The 27622-nt window shown below is 37.6% G+C and overlaps 2 protein-coding genes across 2 annotated transcripts in view; one reads left to right on the forward strand and one right to left on the reverse strand.

Annotated features, from left to right (window-relative positions):
- The window catches only part of LOC141427161 (uncharacterized), a 93702-nt gene that overhangs the window by 63136 nt on the left and 2944 nt on the right, over positions 1-27622 (forward strand). The window lies entirely within an intron of this gene.
- lovit (loss of visual transmission) lies at positions 1397-23570 on the reverse strand. The gene is made up of 9 exons (XM_074086710.1): positions 23072-23570; positions 20426-20688; positions 19845-20084; positions 12685-12786; positions 12353-12612; positions 10707-10898; positions 8549-8679; positions 3201-3375; positions 1397-1615 (listed from the first exon to the last, which is right to left on the reverse strand). The coding sequence occupies exons 1-9, from the start codon at positions 23275-23277 to the stop codon at positions 1397-1399; spliced, it is 1788 nt and encodes a 595-aa protein (XP_073942811.1). The 5' UTR covers positions 23278-23570.

Genomic DNA, 27622 nt, shown 5'->3' on the forward strand with positions numbered 1-27622 from the left:
TGATAATAGGTATGAGTAAGTCAACGTTAATTATGTTTCTGAATAACAAAACAGTAAACGCAATAGGCAAATAAATTATTCAAACAATTTGAACAACCATCACACTTAGCCGCTCATTAATTCTAGTTTAACAGAAGTTTAATGTCAAGTTAATCACTGTTAATACTCTATTTATTGTTATTTTACACTTTAAACACTTACACATTTATATAAATATCACATAATATAGAGATTCATGTTAACAGTCTTAAAAATATACTATTATTTGGCATTTGTATTGTCGTAATATTGTCTCTACATTTTCGAATATTTCATTGTTTCATTGCGTAGCGAGATGTGATGTAACCTTGGCGAAGCAAAAATCGTTCAAATAATAAACGTATTTTGGTAAAGGGAACCGGGGGGATGATAATCTCGAGGCGAATCGACCGCTGGCAAACAGACCGCAGAACCGAAACGGGTCGTCAATTTACGCGAACATTAGCCTTAATTATTTATTTAATATGAACTTCCAATGCCAAATCATCGTCGTCGTCATCGTCCCAGCCAGTCCCACTGCTGGGCACAGGCCTCCTCTCAGGATGAGAGGGCTTAGGCCGTAGTTCCCACGCGGGCCCACTGCGGATTGGGAACTTCACACACAATTGAATTGCTTCGCAGCGTTGTGCAAGTTTCCTCAAGATGTTTTCCTTCACCGCAAAGCTCGTGGTAAATGTCAAATGAAATTTCGCACAAGTTCAGAGGTGCGAGCGGGGGTTTGAACCCACGATCCTCTTGAGAGGCCATAAGTCAAACCACTTGGCCACCACGGTGTGCCAATGCCAAATACGAAAAACAATGTCTGTCAAATGTATTTGTTACTTATTTTGTACAATAAAGAGCTTACATACATTCATACAAATTTTGGCGAAAATAAAGCGCAGTCGTTAAACTATTTTATGTATGTCTTAATATTGGCTGCATAGCAGCGTAGTGGGTGTGAATTTTTATAAGGTACAATTTAGCTGAATATCCTGTTAATTTAAAAACAAACCAACTTTATTATATTTAATAAAATAATTTGTACAGCGACCAGGCAATCCTCAGAGTGAAACAGCAAGTTCTGACTTTACAACTTCATTTTCAATAGTTTAAGCAATGATTTTATAGTACATTTTCAATTTTATTCTGAGTGCAATTGCAATACAATTGTTGCAATGCAAAACGAGTTGAGATCTTATAAAAAAAATCCTCTTTCTCTATTAAAATAATTTAAAATTATTTTTTCTTGAATTTAACTTAGTCATATACTTTTTAAGGCTTTGATGAAAGTTTCGATTTGCCTGATACCTATAAAATAAAAATAAATTACCCTTAATTATTCTGCAGCCCGCTCCTCATAAAAAAGCAAAGGACATTACAGATCTAAGTAGGTTATTTTAGTGGCGGATATGGCAGCGGCAGCGGCCAGAGCGGCAGCAACGGCAACGACGGCGGCGGTGGATCCCGAGGCCTTCACTGCCAGCCCCATCAGCACAGACACCAGGAGCTGCGCCACGAACACACAGCTGCTAACCACCGCCACGTCAGTGCCCAGACCGCGCTCCTCGCTGCAACCACCGCCTTCGCTGTTCCACTGAAAATAAATTGCATAGTAGCTATTAATACTCGTACCTACTACAGCAGCATGTATGTGATGTGATATTAGTGATTCTAGTGATTCTAAGTGCAAGTACGCAACTCACTGTGTGGTTAACTGCGAGGCTTTAGCGTGCTGTCCCCTTTTCAAATATCGCTTGAAAGAGAGAGCCTAATGCAAGTCGTTTAAAATAATGTGAACCTTAAAATCGTGAAGCCCTAAACGATATATCTACTAGCAAAATGAGAAAATCTTTTGCGTTAGTCTGCGCGCGCTTCAAAAAATCTTCTAGGAATAAAGTACATTAACACTGACTGACACGCTAGTGAGAATTCAACTTTCCGAAAGTTTATATGACCCACAAGCATGCTCTCACGGCAAACCCAACAGGGTGTGGAGTGACATTCTAGCGTACTACTTATATATAAACTTTCCGCTTCCTCAGTCCCTGATTCCTCAGAGCACGCGCGCAGACTGTCTAATAAAATTTCGTTAGCGTCGTCCAGCGATTACGCCAGTATGAATTCGATCAAGGAAGGAAATATATTTAGTCGAGAATATGGGTCAAATGGAAAAGAACGATTCAGTTTTAAATAAAGCTTTTTCTGGTTGTTTCTGCGTGGTTTTCGTATCATGGTAAAGTTGTACAAAAAATATTACATCGCGAAACTACGAGTGCCTGCGGTTTCGTAGGTGCGGTTGGGTATAGTACACATAATACCCATTATGTCGTTAATACTTCGGTCATTTGCACAAAGCGTTTCTTCATACTTTACTGCTAAGGAAGGGATTTTGTCTTTGTGATCTGTTTTTTTTTTTTTTGATACCTAAGTAATATTTTTAGAGGCAGACCTAGGAGGAGATGGCGGGACGACCTGGACCGATTCCAGTCAGATTGGCAAGAGCTGGCCAAGAGTAGAGACGAGTGGAATAAGAAAGGGAAGGCTTTTGCCCTACAGTGGGACACATTATATGTAAGCTATTTAAAAAAAATATACAGAAATTAGGCTTGCGTTTGACCGTTTATTACCCGTGGTCCAACTATAGTTTGTCCAACTGCTTTTCGACGGAGCTCCCTCTTTCTGGGTATTTTGCCCTTCGGGCAACTGAAGTTACCTAACTAACCTAACCTACCTATTTTTGTATTAAAATATAATATTTATATCATCATCATCATCATCATCCCAGCCTATATACGTCCCACTGCTGGGCACAGGCCTCCAGAATGAGAGTTTATATAAATAAATATAAATATATTTCCGGATTGGATAAATTAGTTGGACCACGGGTACTTACCTCGTTTGACCACCATCACGCCTCAGTCATCCATTGCCTCATTTTTCCAGTGCAGCAGAACTTAGTATGTGATATTAATTTCAGCTTGATACCTCAACGTATTCCTAAGATGCATAATGTATATTATACAAGTTTGAGCGCACCATCTCTTTCTCGAGCGATACATTGAAAACGGATGGCGCCCTAAAACCGCGCGGTTAACCGCATAGTACGTTTGCACTTAAAAGTTAAGAGAGGGCTGACGGATGTACCTTAGAGATTATAGGGCAAATGTTCATTTCCTCACCATTCCAGTGGCGTGATAATGCGCGACCAGCAAGTAAGGCATAGTGAAGAGCGTAGAGTACATGACGCCGGCCGTCCAGCTGAACAGCAGCACGGCTGCGCGCGCGCGGATCACGCACAGCAAGAACATGCCGCAGCTGTAGGTGCAGAGACCGCCGACGTACACTCGCTTTGCCCTGAAATGTTCAGAGTTTAATTTTAAAGATGAATAAATGTTTCATTGAGACGTTAGTTTCTTTATTTTTACTCTTTACTAGCGGAACCGGCAGATGTGGTCCTGACCGAAAAATCTTCATTAATTCAATCTTCAATCCCCCTTGCCTTTAATATCCTCATGATTGTAAGCCCCGTGAATCGTTAAAAATATTTTATCTTTTTTTAGGCATTGCATTCTGTAACCGCACTAGTGCAGAAGGCATCGCTTAACTTAGCGAAGCCTCGCTGCCTAAGCAAGGTACTCGACTTTAAGACCCCCCCCCCCCAGACTGTTACCTTTTTAAGAAAACATTTTTTTTTAAATATGGCACCTTTTTGAAAATTTAAAACTACAACTTATCTTTTTCCATCATAAACTTAAAACAAAACAATTGTTTATGAATGAATGGAAAAGTTTATCGGCTATGTAAGTCTCTATATTAGGTCAACATAAAACAGTTCATTCGAGGAAATACGGTTGCCAAATTACTGCTGATGCCATTATGAAACTCAAAGCGAAATTCAACAATTCGTTTTAAATCCAGGAGGAAATGATGTCGCCGCAAATTCACCTGGGGGGCTACTACGAAATTCGGAAATCGAAATTCGTATCATACCGTCCCTCTCACTCTCGTATTAAATAATATATGCGTGAATGGGATGGCAAGATACGAAGTTACAATTTTGCACTTCGTGGTAAATATTAGGGCCTGATGGACTAGCGCGAACGATGCGATGCTCCAATCCATGAATATTTTGACGTGTGAGCTCGTCAAACAACCATCGGATTTCCAATTCGATATTCTTAGTCAGATAATACCAAGTCATTTGAGTAGATATATAACTTTCTTTATATTATCATCACATGTTATGATATACAAAGAACTAGGTTTGGAAGGGTCCTCGTGTACGATTTTTACCCTAACTTCTTTCGCTACTCGCTGTCGTAGTATCTAAATAAGATGAACTGCAAAGTGCGTGTCTTCGTTTAAGGATGGTTTAAAGTCAAATGTCTCGTATATGCTTTTACAGTTTTGGCACATTAGTCACGCCCACTACTTTGTCACACTTAGGGGCTGTTTCACCATCCATTGATTAGTGTTAACTGGCGTTAGGTGTGATGCCGTCTCTATTTGTTTTGTTCGAATAGACGATGACGGCATCACATTTAACTGTCGGTTAACGCTAATCAATGGATGGTGAAACAGCCCCTCAATCTTAAGGCTGACCTGTTATAGATATAGGTGAGCAATTTTTTACAAGTCAGGTGGCGCCAGGCTATTAGTCCTAATATAGGAGGTTCTAAAATTACACACAAAGGAGAAATGCTGGGCGTTGGCGGGTAAACTCAAATGCCTCTGCGGACCACTTTGCTGCCTGTAGGCCTGGGTTTACTCAGCCTTTGCTCTGTCTTTTATTGTGGATAGATCTCTAACTATATCTTGGAATATCATCTTTTGTCTCAGAACCCAGCGTTTGCCACATGCGACATACGTTTGTTCATGGAAAGAAAGAAAGAAAATGTTTATCCGGCAAATAAAGTAACATAAACATTAACTTAACGTACTTAAATATATAGTCGAAAGGGCTGGTAGTTCAGCAATGCGGAGATATGGGACGCACGATCGCATGCGATCCAAATGCTTGAGATTGTAACGCAAATAAATAAATTGAGGTTCAATTTCGTTACAATTTCAGCTCAAGATCAGTTTCGTTTTCACTTTTCACCTGAATGTAAAAATCATGGAGCTAAACACAGCAGTAGGTATATTCCGTTTTTTTTATTCGGCTGGATGGCAAACGAGCAAGTGGGTCTCCTGATGGTAAGAGATCGCCACCGCCCATAAACATCTGCAACACCAGGGGTATTGCAGATGCGTTGCCAACCTAGAGGCCTAAAATGGGATACCTCAAGTGCCAGTAATTTCACCGGCTCTCTTACTCTCCACGCCGAAACACAACAGTGCGAGCACTGCTGCTTCACGGCAGGATTAGCGAGCAAGATGGTGGTAGCAATCCGGGCGGACCTTGCACAAGGTCCTACCACCTAAAAGAAAAAAAATAACAAGCCTATTTGACATCTTCAAAATATGTAACAGTTTTCTATTATGTGCTATCTGATAGAGATTCTGCAAAGGGATAAGTTCGCCTTTGTACATGATCTATACATGATATACTTATGATATGCTTTGTACATGATATATGGCATGACAAAGCAATTGTAGTAACATATTGATTTCTAAATCAGTTAGAAGCCGGGCAAGTGCACCAGGAAGCGGCAAAGTCAAGGGTGCAGTGATCTTGTTAGCTAGGAAGTGTTTGCAGTCAAGTTGAAGGGTAACTTGCGGTAGATAAGGTTATCTCGATAAGTAGATGTGTTCGGTGCTTATCGGGGAACGATCAAAATATATAGGTTAGTTAAATTATTGATAGTAGCTATCATTGCTAGATTTGAGTTAATGACTTCCTAGGGATCTATTTTTCTTTTTTAATTATTTCCGCCGTGGTGGCCTAGTGTAAGCCGTGGTGGCCTAGTGGTTTGACCTATCGTCTCTCAAACAGAGGGTCGTGGGTTCAAACCCCAGCTCGCACCACTGAGTTTTTCTAAATTCATGTACGGAATTACATTTGAAATTTACCACGAGCTTTGCGGTGAAGGAAAAACATCGTGAGGAAACCTGCACAAACCTGCGAAGCAATTCAATGGTGCACGTGAAGTTCCCAATCCGCAATGGGCCTGCGTGGGAACTACGGCCCAAGCCCTCTTGTTCTGAGAGGAGGCCTATGCCCAGCAGTGGGACGTATATAGGCTGGGATGATAAATTATTTCCGCATGGATTCCAGAGTACCCAGACGCGACCCCTTACTGCAATGATGTAATACCTCCTCATGAGAACCCGAGTCTAATAAAGCATGTTTTAATAATGTTTTGATTCTAACAAATGTTTTGTCGGCATAAATGCTACATATCCATGCAAAATTACAGCTTTCTAGCACTGTCTTGTCTCTACCTAAGTTAAACCGCAAACGGATGGACGAACGGGCTTGGCAAAACTATATAAGGGTAGTAGAACTACGAAACACAAATAAAACTTTAATCTCAACTGACTTTTGTACAATTACGCAAGCATAATGCTTTGGCTCCTTTGTCTATACGGGTTTTAAAGTTATTGTCTTGTCTTTGCTACAGTTAATTTCGTGTATAGTTTTAGGACGACTAAAGAAGACGTACAAACTGGATGGTAAATGCTTTTAAGTTTTATTTATGAAACTACTCTTCTTCTTGACAACCTACCCCAAGCAAGCAACCAAACAAACCAACCAAGTCCGCCCGAACGGGGCAAATATTACAAGTATAAAAAATAGGAGTGCTTATCCTCGAGCTTTGGGAATTTAATTATGAATCTGTCTCTTTAATTATATTTATCCTTTATCTAGTAGGTACCCACAACACAAATTTTGTATAGGTACTCGTACATCGACGGTTTCAGTTGTCCTAGAGACTAGAAAGTTACGAAGGTATCTCGTCTTATAAAAAAAACAATAAGAAAATCTGAAAGTCTTACGTACATTCTTCATATGTACGTCTGTCTACCCACATTATCTCAGTAATAACCAATCTAAAATGACCCCACACTACGTATATTTCAGTTAATAGCAGGGTTCTGGCCTCTGCTAACACATAATATTTATATATACATAAAAAAAATTGCACGTTGCACGAGTCAGACTCGCACTTGGCCGGTTCATCATCATCATCATCCCAGCCTATATACGTCCCACTGCAGGGCACAGGCCTCCCCTCAGAATGAGAGGGCTTGGGCCATAGTTCCCACGCGGGCCCAGTGCGGATTGGGAACTTCACACACACCATTGAATTGCTTCGCAGGATTTGTGCAGGTTTCCTCACGATGTTTTCCTTCACCGCAAAGCTCGTGGTAAATTTCAAATGTAACTCCGCACATGAATTTCGAAAAACTCAGAGGTGCGAGCCGGGGTTTGAACCCACGACCCTCTGCTTGAGAGGCGATGGGTCAAACCACTAGGCCACCACGGCTTACTGGCCGGTTATGTAGTAAAAATATTCATTTTTTGCATCGGGTAAATGTGGAGTACGATTTACAGAAACGACGAATTATCCTCAAATGTTAGATGACACTTGCCTGGACTTGAAAAAGGTATAGATATGAGCGGTTTAAACGTTAGAGAAAATCCCTAGTACGTGGAGCTAGGAAATATGCATGGAAAACCCTGCTTGTTTACACTAGACGAAAACAACTCACTTGAATCTTATCATTGCCGTGTTCAAACTAACCGTTTCGTGGAGCGAATTTGAATCATATCGTTTAAAGCTAGTATTTCCGCTAACGATAATGTGGGCATTTGGGACACAAAAACAACTTGACTTAACTATACTTAAGTACAACATAAGTAGTATCATTGAATAAATTATATAAACCAACTTAGGTAGGTATCTGATATTGACACTGACTTGGATTGAAATAAATCCAAATCCGAGTAACTGGAACTTGGGTCTACGAGTATCATCAACTGACCATCTCATCATATAAGTGATGAGTGATGGGGATGGTAGGTGATGATGATGTGATGTCTAGCATCTGGTAGCATGGTGAACGGTTGTATTGCTGAGGATGAACTCTGGTAGAGTTCAAATCGCGACAGTATTGTGTGGTGGAGATGATATTTGGGTTTTGTGTGATTAGTGTGTGTTTTTACAAATTTGTGTGTGTGGAGGTGGAAGAGCGTAAAGGTCCTTAATTCATGTTTTTTTAAGTCCATAACTAATTAGTAGCAAAAGAAAGTTAAATATGTGGATTTTTTTTTGATGCCTCTCCTATGTGTCACGTCAATGTCACTTGTCATTGTTTGTTGTAACAATGGTCATCGTTCATCCTCCATTACCTCTCATATTTCGTTTTCTAGAAGTTTTTTACCGTTCAACGGCAGACAGACAGAGCCATATTTTTTTAAAGAAACAACAACAACACAACAATGATTGCATAAGATTTTTATTTTCGAAAAAAATAATTATCAGGTAGTTCATATCAATGAACTGAGTCGTCTGCCGAAGTTAACGGATATCAAAAAAAAACACGATGTATAATTCATGGATCAATGAAAGGTAAATCGTACCCGAGCCTCTTTATGAGCTTCTCGATGATGGTGGAGTAGCACGCGCAGGAGAGGGAGTACATGGCCATTCCCCAGCAGCCGAAGCGCACCCCTGCTTCGTAGTCTATGCGGCTCTCCGAACCCACGGGCGCCTGGAACAAATATCACAGTACTCAACGCCGACCCTGGGGTAAGCATGAGAGGCCTCTCTTGGCGCCAGATACCAAGGGGTTTCCAATGCAAAGTGAAATATTTGATGGCGCCTTTCAAAAGGCGCAGAAGAGGTGTAGACAATCTCGCTCTACCATGATCAAGGAAGCCGGCGCTGATAGTACTGACTTGCAAACAGTTATGCTTTACTGCAAGACGTGACGTAGAAAATTTCCGACTTCACATTTACTCTACTCGTATAGATATCTGTGTCCATATTCCTCCGTATTGTATATTTTGTCAATTAACGATATCAATAAAAGAAGTTAAATGGAGATGGATTTTAAGAACTCCACATGAAAGTTATTCATCAATTTCACTAATGTAACTATTGAGACATTTCACAAATAACACAATAACTTTTCAGCATCTCATTTATCAGTCCTATCAAATTCAAAGTGTAAAGTTCTGTGCTACTTGTATGAACGTGCACATGCCAACTTGGCAATAATTAGTTAAATTGTTCACAAGACGCTCAATCTTAAGATTCTTGTCACAATTTAGCTGGCACAATCTCAAGCTACTCTTACCAAAACTAAAGCTTTTATTAATATAAAAGCTGTAGCTGCAGTATAAAGATAATTTAAGAATTAATTTTAAATCGATCACAAGTAAGGTTCGTCCGAATCCACGTATATAGAGATTTCAAAAACGCGGGAAACTCCTGAGGTTAGATTATTTAAACACGTGTGGTTTACTATCTCGATAGTTTTACTTTAGAACTAGACATTTAAACTTTGCTCGATTTATTTAACAAATCTTGATAAGTTCTTGAGAGAGTTAACATTTGATACTAGATGTATTTGTGTAACTAATTTTTATTAAGTACGTAACAAGTATATAAAGTACAATTAATTACAAAAAAAGAAACCAAAACACATTAACTTAAACCTCCTTTATACATAACTTGCGCCAACTGATAAAGTTGCGTGTAAAAACACTAGAAGAATCTTGACACATTGGCTTGCCTTGCATTCATGTGTGCCAAAAAATAAACCTATGCATACAATATACTATACTACTTATATATTATAATTATCCATACTCCACACTAATATTATAAATGTGAAAGTGTGTGTGTTTGTGTGTTTGTATGTTTGTCCGTCTTTCACGTCGAAACAAAGCGACAGATTTACGTGATTTAACGTGAAGAGATAGCTTATGGGCCAGAGAGTGACATAAGTAGACTACTTTTTATCCCGGAAAAATGCACAGTTCCCGAGGAAACAGCGCGCGATAACCTAATTCCACCCGGGCGGGCGAGTCTCGGGGAAAAGGTAGTATATACATACGAACGTACACTAGTAAGTTATAACCCTATGTTATGGGGGCAGTAAAGTAAAAAGAAAAAATATTAACAGCATGATTGTTAATTTGATTACTATTCGTAATAGGATCTAGTCATAATAATAATGTACTTTGCCCTGGTACCTTTTTCAGAAGGTGAAAATAAAAATAAACCCATAACAAAAATAACTTCGCCAATATTGTCGCGGAAACACCTAATAAATCATACGATAGGTACGCATCGAATCTCAGGGCCTTTTAAAATGTTAGGTAAGATACATGATAAGAGTTAAAGTCGGTCTGACGAAAATATCCATCTTTATTATCGAACAGCCGTAAAAGACTGATTTGTATTCTTTATTACACGTGATAAAAAGCAATAGGGAAACACATTTTAAGATAGATACGTAAAATATATCAAAGGCTATAATATCTTTTTGTGTAGAAAACTTACATAATAGAAGGACCTTAGTGAGATAGGTACGGTACGGTATTATATTGCAAGTTTTTTTTTGTATTTCCCTTTAAACGTGCAATCAACCGGATGTTGACTCGGTAAATTTTGCTGAATTTCGTAATCATTTAGAAAAAATATACAGAACTCTATACGTCACATATCACATAGTTGGCCAGTGTAAATAAACCTGAAGAGTGTTACATTTTTTTGATCTTCTTTACTTACTGCAGGATTTCCTCCAAACACCGATTCACCAACGAAGTCGGTGAAATACAGAGAGTAGCAGACGTGCGCCATCCAACAGAAGAGATTGGTGAGGCAGACGATCCTTAGTGAGGGAGGCATCACCACGATGGAGCGAAGGTAGTGCCGCAAGGATAACTCCCCGCGAACCTCCGGTACATTAATACTTAAACCCTGTTCATTAAACACACAATAATAAATTACATCACATACGAGTAATTTCCACATAACACAATATAATACAATAACTCTTTATTGCACACCAACACAGTAAGCAGTATAGAACACAGGTATATACATAGAGAAGCAATAGGCGACCTTATTGCTTCAGAGCGATCTCTTCCAGGCAACCTTTACAATGGACAGAAGTAAGGAATACATTTTAGCAGGTGGTGCAATTTACAGTACACACACATTATTGCTTATTCTACGTTGATAACCGAGTTAACAGTTGCTATATCTTAGAAATATATTTCTTCGTTATCAAAGTTAAAAACTCGCTATTTTTTGAAGGTAGAAATGTCTTTCTAGCTAATTAGAATTTTTATGTGTTAAATAAAATTATATTTGAAAATTGATCGAATACGATGCATAAATGCTACTAATACAGAACTATAAATTAGTCTTGGTTATGAGTTTCTATTCTACAAGACACAGGCGGGGCTCAACTTACCATTTAGATAAATAAATTAACAATTATATTTAATGCTTTGCTAAGTTAAAGACAACCCTGAAGCTGCGTTTGCCCCAGAGATGTGTGAGGATGTGTTGCGAGTAAGTATGTGTTTTTAGGGTTCCGGAGCCGAAATGGGAAAAAACGGAACCCTTATAGTTTCGCCATGTCGTCTGTCTGTCTGTCGGTTTGTCCGTCTCCGGCTTTGCTCAGGGACTATCAATGATAGAAAGCTGTAATTTTGCACGAATATGTACGTAAACTATGCCGACAAAATGGTACAAAAAAAACCAAACAATTTTTTTTAACTGTACCTCCCATAGACGTAAAGTGGGGGTGTTTTTTTTTCTCATCCAACCTTGTAGTGTGGGATATCGTTGGATAGCTCTTTTAAAATCATTAGGGGGTTGCTAAAACGATTTTTCGATTCAGTGATGTGTTTGCAAGATATTCAACTTTAAAGTGCAAATGACCCCCCCCCCCCCTGAAATCTAAACCGGTGGGTGGAAAAACTTAAAAATTCAGAATGGTAGTAAGTATATTAAACTTTCAAGGAAAACTATAACGGCCAAGTTTGCTTGAGAATTATTAGTAGTTTAAGAGTAAATAGCAGCCTAAGGTATAAAATATACCTAATCTTGGAAGATTCCGTATAAAATACGAAATCCTTAAAAAAATATTACTTATTTTTTCGTAATGGCTACGGAACCCTATTTTGGGTGTGTCCGACATGCTCTTGGCCGGTTTTTTTTTTCATGAACCAACAGAAACACTTTAATTAACCATCCTCCTATAGCACAGCTCTAGTGGAAACAGCTGAGCGGAGCGAGGATAGGTAAATGAAGCGTTTCTATTAATTCATGACATGACAAACACATTCCTCGCGACGCACTGTCGCACATCTTTGGTGGAAATGCAGCTTTATCCGTTACTATCAGTGAACAGTGCACCTTACCTCGTTACCTCCTTCAGGCTGCTTTAATGACCCATATGTCGTATTGTCTCGTTTGAGACAGTTTCTCGCCGGCTGCTCATCACCAGCGTCAAAGCTCTCCTGAATTCTTTCAGTTTCAGCCAACTTCCTAAATTCTTCTTGACCTTGCAGTTCTCCTAAAGGTATCTCCTTAAAACTCGTCACCGTCGCGCTAACACAGGCCACAAATATAACCGTGATCAATGAAAATACAGCTCTGACGTGCCCACCAAATAATTCACCTGAAAAAAGTTTATTAGCCTGTATTAGTTTACTGACGTAACGGTACATTTTGTTTCGGTGTATCATATTACCTAATCGGGTTTCATCCCAGTTAATTCCACCGAGGGCGTACCCCATGAAGCCGCCCAATCCGGCCATTATAGTGAATGTGCTAAGTCCTTTCGCATGATCCTCTGCACAACAAAACACAACCAATTAAATAGGTTTTTAAGAAAAAGCTGAACAAAGAAGATAATTTATTTATTTGATTCGGTACAATTACGTATTGTAAACAACACTATGGAAATTAACATACACAATGGAATCAAATTTCAGTGTCTACAATAAAATTACAATTGCACTCAACATCCATGCACACCAATTTTAAATTTGTCATAAGAAGATTAAAAACGCAAGTCAATTTTGTTTTTATTAGCATACGAGTCCGGGCCACCTACTTTCCTCAAGCTGTAAACCAAGATGACATTTCTAGACTTTGGAAATACACAGTTAGCCACTGTTTAAAAAAATCAACAGCTATTAAATATTTGGGGGCATCAAATATTTACTTACAACCTACGTAAATCCTACGTAATAAAAGAATAAACTTGTTTATTTCCAAACAGTGGCAGACAGACAGAAATGTAGAGTCGCGCGCTCGTTGTGTGACAAGGAATTATTCGCGAAAGAGTTAAGATAGCCGCTGGGACGTCAATATTTACTAAGTAGCCGTTGTTATGATAAAAATTATACATACAAAAAACATAAGTAGATTTGCCTTGTCATCATTTTAATTTTTTCATTAAATTATCCCGTTTGAATACATGGACGACATTTTTGGCAGGGAATTCGAAACCAATAAATGTATACGAAATGTTACATGATATTACATTATTCAGGGAAAATACTGATATTGAAAATGCAATATGTTGCCTGTGAACATCAGATTAATATATTTTGTTGAAGTCAATGGTGCGAATGCGGTATTATTCGAATTTCACTCGAGCAGCTAATATATCGTATCGACACGTCGCAGATGTCAACGCCGAGCTTGTCGATCCACATTCAACGCTTTATTTGTCTCGAAGTGACAAGTTTTAACCATTAACAAGTTCGCTCACCGCAACCAATCGTAATAGACAGGTACAAAGCCACCAGGCCATAGAACTCAATGATCCCAAATATTGTGATGCGCGAGTTAATTTGCCGCCAGACAGTCTTTCACTCAAATATAACAATAGATTACGTGTGCTAAATTTCAAATTGCACTTCATCGATACTGTAATTATATTTAGCTGCTATTGTTTAATAATGCCTCGATGTTCTCATACTAAAAAAAAAGTGCTGACATATTTTCTCAATTTTTTGTAATAAATAATTATTGGATCCTGGCTTCTGTCTCTAAGAAATATATTTATGATTGACACGAAAATTGCTCTGCACGGTTCAATTTTCATGACATTTAACACATTAACTTTAGGTTAAATGGTCCGGCGTCTTACGTCAAAGTCGTAAAATGTCCAGTGTCGAAATTGCGTCCACATCGTAAGAGCTCCATGTCTTACATCGTCTAAGTCGTGCCACGTAAAGTCTCGGTGGTCCAAATCGCGAAATGTCAAAGTAGTAAAATGTCAATCTTTACTAATGTCTATGTCTCGGACGGTCCAAATCGCGAAATTTCAAAGTAGTAAAATGTCCAATTTTACTAATATCTGTCTCGGACGGTCCTAACGTGGAATTTTTAAGTATAAAAAACCGGCCAAGAGCGTGTCGGACACGCCCAAGATAGGGTCGGACACGCCCAAGATAGGGTTCCGTAGCCATTACGAAAAAAATCAAGTAATATTATGTGCGTTATATTATAACACAATTAAAATACTTATTACAGTCTTAAATCTATTACCAGAAAAAGAGCGTATCTTCACGGCACTTACGTCCTTTGTTGAGAAGCGCAGTATTTCGGCAATAACTCAAAAACCAAGTTGAAACCAATTTTCGTTGAATGTATTTATTAAGCGTTACTTTTCCATATTTTTGCATATTTTTTGGACAAACGGGTTACAAGATAGAGGGGACTCACAATTTTTGCTACTTTGGGAGCGATTATTTCCGTAAATCTTCACTTAATCAAAAAAGTTTTTGAGAAACCTTATTATCTTTTTTAAAGAGCTGTCGAACTATGTGCCACACGTTGATGCGAGTTAAAAAAATTTTTTTTTCAATTTCACATGTAGGTACCCGGCCAATTTGCGTAGGAGTAATAAAATTTTAAATCTGGACCGCACACAGCCATGCAATTGATTGAATGATTGCCATGCCGATCCAAAAAAACTTCCCCATTATTCCTTCCGATTTAGATAAATTTCGGTATACAAAGTTGGGTTTACTTTATTGTTAAAAAATTTCGTACTATGTACTATTAATATCAATTTACAACCTGGCATTTAACTACCTGGTTATGTTACGATCTTGACATTCTACTACTTGGTTATGTTACGATCTTGACATTCTACTACTTGGTTATTTTACGACCTTGACATTCTACTACTTGGTTATTTTACGACCTTGACGTTCTACTATCTGGTTATTTTACGATCTTGACATTGTACTACCTGGACTTTCTACGACCTGGGCACCTGGACATTTTACGACTTTGACGTAAGACGCCGGAGCCGGTTAAATCAACTTCTACTTCGACCAAATAAGTAACACGGCCTTATGTAATTTGAGACCTAAAATAACAACTTGTCATATTGGTAATCCCAAAAACACTGTCGCCTAGATAAATCAATCACGGACAGACAGCAGATAAGTAAAGTGGCTCGGTGGAGAGCACCGTCGCCTAAATTGTACATAACAGAGTCACATGCTGTGACGCCTCTCCCGAACAAATATTGAATTAAAATTAACTGTAATAATCAAACTAGGTGAAGGATGCTAACGAATTTCGAAGTAAATTATTCTAAGTGTAATCACGTAGGCAATTTATGTAGACTGTAGACTGAGCTGATTAAATTCGGGTGTCGTGATAAAGCCAGCATAATTTTAATTATGACCTACTGTGGACCCCAAAGGATTAGCTGGTTAATTCATGACGAATTTAATGACCAAGTTCATAAATCATTTTTTTTATGTATGTGAAATTTCAGTCAGCCTACGAGTGGCGAAAATTATAAATTATTTCAGCAAATGGGTGATACTACAAAAAACCCTTAAAATAAATAAATATCATGGGACTCTCGACACCAATATATATGATATTTATTTATTTATTAAAAATAATGTCTTCATATTTATGCATTTTATAGTGCGAATTGGCATGTATCCACTAGTGATTTATGACGTAGCGTGGCGTCATCAGAACGTTTCAGATTCAATACCATAAAAATGAATAGTTAGGCAGTTGTAGTGAAATAAAGATTAAACATCTATCATCTATTTTATTATTTATTAAAGGTGCCTTTGCGATGAATTATTGTTAGTGTAGGTACCTTTAAAGAAATGAAATTCTTTCTGTTTAATTGAGGGCGAAGTTTAATAAAGTTTCGGTAACTTAATTTAATGCAATTATCTTTTCTAAGAACTCTCCAACCTATTGGACACCGCCATCGTTAATGTTCTTTGAAGTACAATAATTTAAAAAGAAAAAGGTTTATAAGTTCAACGACCTTGTACACGCTCAATAATCTGAGTAAATAGGGGAGTAAAATTTCTTAAAATTATAGATTTAAGGCAAATTAATTTTCACGGAAATTATCTTATCACAGAATCAGCTGAACTTTCACACGCGGTTATGGACTCATTATGTAATGTATGGTTTCTACTATGTTTGGTCAGCGTCGTAAGTGCGTGACTGCACGGCTACTCATGAGTAATCTGGTTTTATCTACATTATGTATTGAGTGTTCTATTTTAAGAAATCAACTACAAGACAAGTGTGGATATAAGGCTATTTTCCGGTGTCACGACGTAAAGAGGACTTGAGATTAAAAATAAAATACTTTTGCTGAATTAAAAATATTAACATAATTTTATAAAACACATTTTTACAGCACCGAAGTATATAATAAATAATAATAGTATAAGTATAGTATACTTCTAGTAATTTTCATAAATTTTATGTTTTATTCTGCCTGCGTGGTAGGCTTTATTGTAATAATATGTGAATCTGTCTAGCTTGTGCCGCTTAGCACTATGGTAGAATAAAAAATGTATGCAAATTTCCTGGGAATTTCGAAAAATCGCTTCTTAGTGCTCAAAAGTATGCCTACTAAATTTCTGTTCTCTAGCTTCTGTTTCTTTGTCCAGCCAGTCAGAAGTACTCTTACAAATACAGATATAGATATCCTCAAGTATATCAATAAATGTCCCGTGTGGTGTCGGGTTAGAATTAGACCTCTCCATTTCTTCCGTGGATGTCGTAAGAGGCGACTGAGGATATAAATATTAAGGTATACTGTAGGCGACAGGCTAGCAACCTGTCACTATTGTACCGTTTTTGTCAAACTTAAAACCTAAAATTGCTAAAAGTGGATCCGAAGCGGTAACGTTTCGTGTGCTCTGTTTATCCCATTTAGGACTACAGGCGTGATGTTTGTGTGTGTGTGTGTGTGTGTGTGTGTGTGTGTGTGTGTGTGTGTGTGTGTGTGTGTGTGTGTGTCCTAAAAAAAAGCTTTACCGTAGAGTGAAAAAGAGCCCGTCCAAATTCGCTGGAAGAAACTTTATGATATCTCAAACCAAATGTTTCAAATTCAATCCCAAATATTTCAGCAGATGACCCACCATCTGTTAATTCAAACTAGCCGAAGATATTTTAGCTAAACACGCTTGTGAAAGTATTCGTCAAATTTTTTTATTCGAAATGTGGTCACGCACGCCTTTGACGCATCTTTGAACATCGACCAATTACTGGAAACATTTCCCTTTGGTTAACCGACATGAAAAATGAAAATTCTGGTGCAAAGGCTGTCCATAGCTATCCAACGTGGAAATGCCGCGAGCGTTATGGGCTTTTTTGAGTCGGGCAAGTCAAGGGATGGCTTTTGGCTAATTTTTTTTTTTAACTTTAAGTTGATGATTAAAAATGAGTGAAAAATATTTGCAGAAGTATTCAGTCAAACAACCCCAGCCATCGAATAAGATATTCCGGATTCATTTTAAAACACCTTGGATTTAACAAGTTTTATCAATGAAACAAAACAGTTAAACTGAAACAAATACAATCTCGCAGGAAAACAGTCTTTAGATAGCGTAGTGTTCGGCCACTCTAGTGTTTGAGTCAACAAATAGAACTACTGCGTGTTGTTCACCTCAAATAGAGCAGCAAACATTTACCTAAATTCTACTTAATCAAAAGGTCTCACCAGACTATAACTACAATTGACTGGCATTTTTCACTGACTAGATTGAAAATTTATCGATAATTTTTACATTATTTATTTCGACACTGTGACAATTTAATAATGAAAATAATAATGTTTTAATTGGGTGCCGCTCGAAGAATATAACAACAATTGATATAATTTTCATTTGATATAATACAATTTATCTTAAAAACCAAACTTATGTCTGTTGTTATTAACTCGATTTGACGTACTTTGGGTTAGGTTAGGTTACGTTTATTTTATAAGAAAGTTCTGCGAAGCTCCTATCCTTTGAAATATCAAATGTTGTTATATCCAGTGAAAATATATCAAGTGTTGCTATAGCGAACAATTATACATCCGTTTTAAGATAATCATTAACTGTAGGGAAACTCTCTGAAGCTTAATTTTTTTGTGTTGCCAGAAACACGCTACAGCACCAACGCAGTAGAATAATATGACGACGAATTATAAAAGACGACGAGAGGCGTGGTGGCCTAGTGGTTTGACCTATCGCCTCTCAAACAGAGGGTCGTGGGTTCAAACCCCGGCTCGCACCTCTGAGTTTTTCGAAATTCATGTGCGGAATTACATTTGAAATTTACCACGAGCTATGCGGTGAAGGAAAACATCGTGAGGAAACCTGCACAAACCTGCGAAGCAATTCAATGGTGCGTGTGAAGTTCCCAATCCGCACTGGGCCCGCGTGGGAACTATGGCCCAAGCCCTCTTGTTCTGAGAGGAGGCCTGTGCCCAGCAGTGGGCCGTATATAGGCTGGGATGAATTATAAAAAATCGGCCAAGTGCGAGTCGGACTCGCGCACGAAGGGTTCTTACCATTATCTATACAACATTAGACATTATCAAAAAACACGTTGTTGTATTGGAGCCCTCCTTAAATATTTATTTTAATTTAATTATTTATTTTTAAAGTGAATATACGACTAAATATTCTATGAATATTTCAAGCTTCTGCCTGTTGCCGTTATTAATATCGAGCAAAAAACGGCAATAAAACACGTTTGTTGTATGGAAGGTAGCCCTTTAAATATTTATTTTATTCTGTTTTTAGTATTGTTTATTATAGCGGCCACAGTCATACATAATCTATGATAATTTTAACTGTCTAGCTATCACGGCTCATGAGATACAGCCTGGTGACAATCGGACGGACGGACGGACGGACAGCGATGTCTTAGTAATAGGGTTTCCGTTTTTACCCTTTGGGTACGGAACCCTAAAAGCTGGCTTGATCTAGTTCTCTGGCAATGTGTTTGTAGACGATTTACATTAAAAGGTTAATGAGGTAAACTTAACTGTTAGTAGGTACTTTGGTAGAGTCATTTTAATACGACGATAATTCTTAAGTCATTATATAAACTTTTATGAAAGAAGAGCCCTATCACTATCTAAACATCGAATTTTTGAGATCATTCTGGTCTTTATTAGATCTATTCATTGTAAAGCAGCGTTTCCACCAGAGATGTGCGAGGATGTGTTGCGAGGAATATGATTTTCACTAACCAATAGTTAGAAACGCTTCATTTACCTCGCCTCATCCGCTTAGCTGTTTCCACCAGAGATTTGCTGTGCGAGGATGTGTAAATGAAGCGTTTAGTAAATAGAGTCGTATCAGAATATTTATGGCACCCTTTGTTGTGTCAGATATTGATGCTCGTGACTGCACCACTTCGATACTTGGCACTTGCCACCATAGAACCTTGTCAAGGTAAATAACTTTAAATTTGTTAAATTTGTCGTTAACAACGTTTAACGAGTGACACAAATGTCACGATGACAAGGTTGTGTGGCTTAGTATCCAATGAATTCTCTGTACATCGTGCCTTATAAATGTTGGTGGGGTTAGGGGTTGGTGAGTTGGTGGGTACCTGGAACAGTGACATCCAGCAAATACGCCCTCGCGGGGCTTTGGCAAGCATCCGCGTCGAAGTCCAGAAACACTGTCCCCAGGACCGTGAACAGGACGCCCCAGGGGTGGGAGTTACTGTCGGCTGTCTCCAGGGCAGAGCTCCGCGGGCCCAGCACGGAAGGCACCTCCGTGAGATTCGCTGGTCGTTCGTCGCCCAGCGCATAGCCTATGGCTTCACCGTTCGGCACTAGAATTAACCCTAAAAATAGTGTATAAACTAGGATTATTACCAGAAGTACAGGACAATTCAGAAAAATGAAGAACAAAGTTTGCTATCGTGCCAAAGTATGTTTATGTTTTGCGAAAGAAAATTCCTAAGTATTATTTACGACTAATACGTTCTATCTTTTATCAGTATTGACAAAACTGAAAATTTTCTAAAAAAAAATAAGCATAAAAACACATGGAACGTAATTGTTTGGCTAAAAAGGCTATATATAACAAGCAAAAAAAGCCACTCTCTACCACTCCCGCTTTACGGCGTTCAAAACTGAAGATTACGAATTAGAACAGTTCTGTAAAGTAAGTACAGTAACTCACCCAACAATACTCCAAGAGACATCATAACAATGAACGGCCGTCTCCTTCCAAACCTCGACCGGCATCTGTCGCTAATGGAGCCTAGCAGTGGGGTCATGAAGAAGCCCACAAGTGGGGACAGCGCCCACACCAGCGTCATCTGGTGGTGGGGAACACCAATCTGGAGGAGGGTTGGGGACACGAAGGCTGTTTCCCCGGCGTAGGAGAACTCTATTCCCATAACAGCTGCTGATATTCGCATTAGTTCGATGCGGCTTTTTCTCCTGAGAATTTTTATCAATTACAATTGTAATCAACTACATTAAAAAAAAAACAATTTTGTAAAACCTGCCAAGTGCGAGTTCAGACTTGCGCATCTTTTTGGTACAAATTTGTAGGTCTCTATGTAGGTACAACACACGTCCAGTGTTAGCACTTTGCTCCTTGGCAAAATGTATGTAGTATAAGGACTATTTTATTTTATTAGTTACTAACTTAGATAGATAGACATAAAATAAAATCTTGTAAATAGCTGGCATGCGAAAACCTCGTAAGTAACAAAATTTGCATAGTGATTTTATTTGAAATGCAGACGTGCATAACGTGCATTAAGTACAAGATTTTCTCATGAATAGAAGTATAAAACGCTTTTTGAAAATTTTTGTTGCACGAGGTTTTCACATGGCAGTGACGCTTTAACAACTGGAAGTACTTAATAGGTTTTGATTCCCTGGCAAGTTGTACAAACATGAAAACACCTTTTTTAGTAACTATATGTTTTGGTTGTGTTGACTAGGAAGAGTGACTTTATCAGAAAAGAACGAAAAAAAGCTTTTTTTTTATTCGACTGGATGGCAAACGAGCAATTGGGTCTCCTGATGGTAAGAGATCACCACCGCCCATAGACACCTGCAACACCAGGGGGATTGCAGATGCGTTGCTAACCTAGAGGCCTAAGATGGGATACCTCAAGTGCCAGTAATTTCACCGGCTGTCTTGCTTTCCACGCCGAAACACAACAGTGCAAGCACTGCTGCTTCTTTTAATCGGATTCTTTAACTACTAGAGCATCTGGTTGGTCAATTGCAATTCATTAGATGGACTTGTACGCAACAGTTAACTATACTTAACTTCGAGCCAACTAGTAACACAGGGTTAAGTAATATCAAAACGTATGCAACTATTATGCCATAACTCTGATTTAAGTTGTAATGATTAAACCTTAAACTGTACACGCGACTGAAGCGACCCTTAGCTCGAATTCGCGGAGTGTCAAATTGAACAAATTCATTATTTATTACTCCTGTTTCAAAAGTTTAAGTTTCTTGTAAGTAATTTTTACCGGATTGGCAAACGTCCTAAAAAATACAATTTCTGGACCTTCAGGGTCAAGAGCGACAACATTAAACTTGGGATTTCTGTCAACTTATCACAATTTATGACGAAATAAATTGCGACAGTTTCAGTTTATTGGCAAACAACAGAGTAACGTTAAATACTTGTTAAATGTCACAAATTTCATCAGTATTTAATTTTACGAATAAGTCAATCTATTCCTAAACTTCTTTGTATACATTAAACACATAGCAAATAACAATTTATAGCTATTTTGTGTCGTCATTGCGTGGGAAGGTATCTAAGGTGCTGGTAATTGGATTATTTAAGTAGAGAGCTGATGGAGGAGCAAAGTGCAAATATTACGTTGACGCTAAAATTCACCGTAATTGAAGAGCTGTAAGTTAATAAAGTTGCTGCTCTTGTTGATCTTAATTCAAAATAAAACATTAAGTATAAGTAATTCAATTTTACCTCCTCTAGGATTGGATTATCAATATGGTCGAAATTGATGAAATTATTAAACAAAATTCTAAGAAACAGTGCATAAATTCCATCATTGTATGTACACACACAATTCTGGATAGACTTCCAGAATTGGAAACTTGTTAGGTGAGGCCAGGAAAATTTTCTGAGTAAAGGAGTTACCTAAATGCAAGATGGACATTGAACTTCGAAATAATTATATTACCAGGTACGTACGTATTATATTAACAAGCAAGAATGACACCATGACCCCTAGCGAGTATGCAATACCAAATACAGGTAGGTAAATATTTTATTACAGGCTTTGAAATAAATAGGTTACTTTTCTAAAACTCTCCCCAGGGTGCTCTCAGATTTCGCTATCAATCTCAGTCAATTTGCCAACTTATTATAGGTATGAAAAGGGGACCCGCTCCTTCGGTTCTCAGTGCCTTGAATTTAACAGATATTTGTGGCCTTTCCATTTGCCACGTTTTCAAATAAGTTTTACAAATAACTTGAAAGAGTTGGTTCAGATTGTTTTACAATTTCAATTTACATTATTATTGGTAGTTGTGTTATTTTTAACAGTTAAATCTTTTAAAATTTTCAAAGGTTTCAAATACTCTAAAGCGTTACGCTCTTAGTTATACCGAATCCTTATTTGAAGCGCTTTTTTTTCAGAGAAAACTACAGTGAAACACTGAGCCAAAGATGGTAATGCTGTTTATAATCTTGTAATACCTACCTTCAAAGTACTCCACCGATATTTTGACATTATCCAACAATTAGATTCATCACAGTGTTGGAACTCCTAAATCACTACTTATTATATAGAACTTGGTTGAAGTGGAACTATCAACTTACCTGAATATGTCACTATATTCACTCTCCTGCCAGACTCTCTCTGGGGGATCATCAGAATTTGGGATCCCAAATAGAGAGTCCTTGAAAGTCTCCTTCACGCCTCTAGGGTGCTGTTCTTTCCATTGCGACCATCGCTCCTTGCAACGGTCTCTCGCCCCGTGCAGGCGACCAGTGAACCCCTGGTACTCATGCAATTTATCTGCCATTATTTTATAAACCTAGTCCTGCTTTTCTCATTAAAATCAATTGGTGCACAATTTTTAGCGACCCACAAAATTGAATTACGAAACCTTAATCATTATTTCTGTATATATGTTCAATGTGTTGATAAAGTTGTTTGTTGCCAGTTACTGCCTTGTTTGTAAGGATATTTGAACACACTTGGTTTTAAATTTGTTGTAACGAGGTAAGTTTGCTAGTGGGCAGTAGTTATGGCGAGTCCGGACGACGGAAGTGTACTGGCGCTCGCGCCGCCCTCGCCAACGGCCGCCCGCCCTGCGCGCAACCGTCTGAAGATGTAAAAATGCACTGGAAAGGACTTAAGATATTTTTACAGCTAGTTGTAACTAGAAATATAAATTATTTCATCCGTAGTGAGACCTCGAGTGTTGCGTTAAATACAGTTACCAAGGAAGCATAGGCAAGGAAGCGTAATTTTTGATCGAAAAGTAGGTTTTTACTTACCCTTTATTTATGATTTTAAAAGTAATTAATATGTTCTGATTCTATTTTTATAGACTAACCATGGGGTTTTGGTAAGTAGCATACCTACTTAAACTCGATACTTAAATTTGGTCTTGGAAAGATTGATGTCTCGTACGTTCGCCATCTCGTACGCAGTAATCTTGTTGTGTAAATAAGCTTAGCATTCTGTTACTTACACGTTTTCGCCTTTCAAAATGTCCTGGAACAGGGGATTAATTCTAAATGGTTGTTATTCGCAGCTTTTCGACAAAAGCAGTTAATTTGTGTACGATTACTTGTGACAGGAAAACGTTAACTTTTTGGCAAAACCAGCTTTGGTATTTCAATTATAATCGAAGTGTATTTTGAACAATCGCGTAATCTTTTAAAGCAATTTCCTCCCTTTCTTTCTAACATGACATACCTATCTATAATATAAAAGTGAACCGCCAGAATGGGACAACAAAAACGAGACAGAGCAGGATGGCGCTCTACAACACCATTTTGACACGTTTCTCCCAAACAACGCATTATTTCTCTGGAATTTTAAAGCAATTCGATTCTTTGACCTTGGATGTCGCGAAAAACTTGAGAAAATATGATATTGGGTGTGTACATTTTGTATATTAAGCAAAATAAAATCACAAGTTCGAATTTCGAGCCAAAAACGAGAGATCTATTATCTATGTCAGTGTTGCCATTCAAAGAAAAAAAAACTATTCATTATCCTGCATTGCAGTCTGTAAAGCTCTTTACCCATTCATTGCCGCGCGCCAGATTTCGCTGGGCTTAGTCATAAAATTTGGTATGTAGCTGGATGTCTGAAAAAACACATAGTCTACTTTTATTCCAATATTCCCACGGGATAGTTGTTCTTAACACAACACCTCAATAAAGATTATACGATATAAATTTTGGGATTTCCCACAGGAATTTTGTAAAATCCCGGAATTTCAATTGTAACTACCAGATCGAATAGTTTAGGTACGCGTGCGAAGCCGCGGGTAAACTCCAGTATTTTATAAGCTTTTATTTAGTTTTAACTGTGGTCATTTCAGATCCATCGGTCAGATTAACGTTAAATACGGTATTTGACTATTTTGTATAAGTATGTTTTATAAATTAAAACTACACAATGCCTGTTATCGAATAGAAAAACAATTTTTAAGCTACCTTTACAAATAACAAAGTTATAAAGGTTTGAAATTCAAGATTAGACAGAGAAAGACATACTGGTATGTGACGTCTAAACTGCCAGTAGTATTGTACACACGCCAGTACCGCCATACTTGCTGCATAGAGAAAAGCGTTTGAGAAAGAGACAGGTATATAGATTTTTCAAAAAATCACTATAAATCCAATTTTCAACCGATTTAAATTTTCTCTTCGCTAAACTATCTGTATATCTATATTTTCATAATAATATTAAGATATGACAAAATCAGGATTTGTCAAATACCTTATTATGTTAGTCTGGTGATGATGACAATACAATACAGAATGTAGTGAATAATGTTTTGTCATCGTATTTTGTAGGAAAAGGTTGTATTTATCTTGCTCTCTCAATTGGCTTAGTAAACTTCAGTAAGCTAAAAAATAACAAGCGTATTAAAAGCTAAACATATCGGGAGCAGTGTGTAGGGAGCGGGGTGTACAAGCGGGATTTTTTTGGATTTAAGTGTATACGTGACTACTTAGTATATATTTCAAAATAAATCAGGCTGAGAAATTTTCTACTCTCAGTTTCTAATACTTAGTTCTAAAATACATCAATTTGGGTATGCATTTTTTTGGGATTTTCTTACCCACTACGCCAAATTACATTCTAAGATCATATAAGAAGAAAAAAATGACAGAGCAATTTTCCGATGAAAATGAGCATCAAAAAAGGAATTAACATAAAAAAATATTCTCATGTTTTTTTTTATTATTCGACTGGATGGCAAACGAGCAAGTGGGTCTCCTGATGGTAAGAGATCACCACCGCCCATAAACATCTACAACACCAGGGGTATTGCAGACGCGTTGCCAACCTAGAGGCCTAAGATGGGATATCTCACGTGCCAGTAATTTCACCGGCTGTCTTACTCTCCACGCCGAAACCCAACAGTGCAAGCACTGCTGCTTCACGGCAGGATTAGCGAGCAAGATGGTGGTAGCAATCCGGGCGGACCTTGCACAAGGTCCTACCACCCTGCAAGCCATGTTTGACAAAAGTTTTAGATTTGTTTCTAGTATCACATACTGATACAAATGACTTACTTATTTGGTAAAATAATTTTGGTCAGAGGAATTACTCGGTTCAATATATTAACAGATTTGTATTTTTACGTATAAATACCTAACTTGTTTTTTTTTGGATTATGTTAGTTTCGGCTCATACTATACAATAACCAAGCAAAATTTCACCGACTGAGAAATTAATGCATGGGTCTCCATACGACAACTTGCTTCATTTCCTACACTATAGATGATTTGAAGAATTTTATCACACAAGACTATTTTTATAGGTTTATAAAAATATAATTGAGTCAAAATTATTTTTGCTGTTGAAATACTCAACTTGTACTTTTCGAGTTTGATAAACGAGATAGATGTAACCTTCACCATTATCACGAGCAGCTCGGCACAATTATTTTATTTCACAACGTAGCCTTGAAATTCTCTAACAACAATTTTGTAATGTATACTAGTACGAGTACATACATACCTAATTTATATAGTAAAAATATGTGTATATCAAGTTTATTGATTCAATTCTATAAAGGTATATGTGGCATAAAGGATATGTAATTAATGCGTCGCAAAGCACTTCTGTTCTGTGGCTTCTAGCTAAATCTCTACCTGCATAACTGAAATTATACCTATTATATGAAATAACTGTTTCCGATAGAACACGCTTTATTTCGCTAGGTAATATTTTGTTATCAGCACAATTTAAAGATAAAGTGAGTAAGCCAGGCAAAGAGGAAAATGCTATCAATACGCTTAATTTAGAGATACTCTACATAACTAACTTAATGACTAACTTGATGTAACTTGATGACATCATTCATCGTCTTGTCCAAAACTGGGTTCTTTAAAGTCAAATTCTTGACGAAAATACTTAAAGCAAGTCACTTCTGCGGAAGCTATGTTTGTTAGCACAGCTTGCCTCGGGGATTACGCTTATTGCGTCCCAGGGCGCGATTCACGACTGATTGTTTCTTCCAATACCAGTGAGCAAACAGTCGGTTTGTCCGCGTCTTATTACTTCCACTGACTTCACGAACGATTTCACACGATCAAATGCGAATCTACGCGCTCCCTTATTGGGCGAGACCGAATGTTACGGTAAACGGTTTATATGTGTGATTTTGGGATCACGCTTGTAAAATTAGAATGGATGTGACAAAAAAACGAAAGACCGTTTTATGAAATTTACTTTCGTTGAGATTGAGAATATCAATTTCTCGCTTAAAAAGATTTCTCCATCATCTTGCAGTTCAATTTATAGAATAGTTATTAAAAGGTAAACAGTACATCAAAGTTAATTCAATACTCTTTTAAACCGGCGTAAAAAAATTAGGAGTTCTTAATTCGACTGCATTCTTTTTATGTAAGTAAATTTCTTGTTAATAGAAATAGAATGCAAATAAGGGAAAGGAACCATGTCATAATAACACAAGTAGTTAGATACTATATGAATAAAACAAGCTAAAATTACTTATTTATGAACTATCTAGTGGTATTTTATAAAACTATAGATGTAATTTTGAACCAGCGCATTTATACAATAGGTAAATGTTCTTTGTTTTGACACGCTTAAATTAGATAATTTATTGAATCAGGCGTTACTTTGCGGAGGTCCATATCAATGAACTAAAA

Source organism: Choristoneura fumiferana, chromosome 4 (genome assembly GCF_025370935.1).
Source record: "Choristoneura fumiferana chromosome 4, NRCan_CFum_1, whole genome shotgun sequence".
In the NCBI taxonomy this organism is placed as follows: Eukaryota; Metazoa; Arthropoda; class Insecta; order Lepidoptera; family Tortricidae; genus Choristoneura; species Choristoneura fumiferana.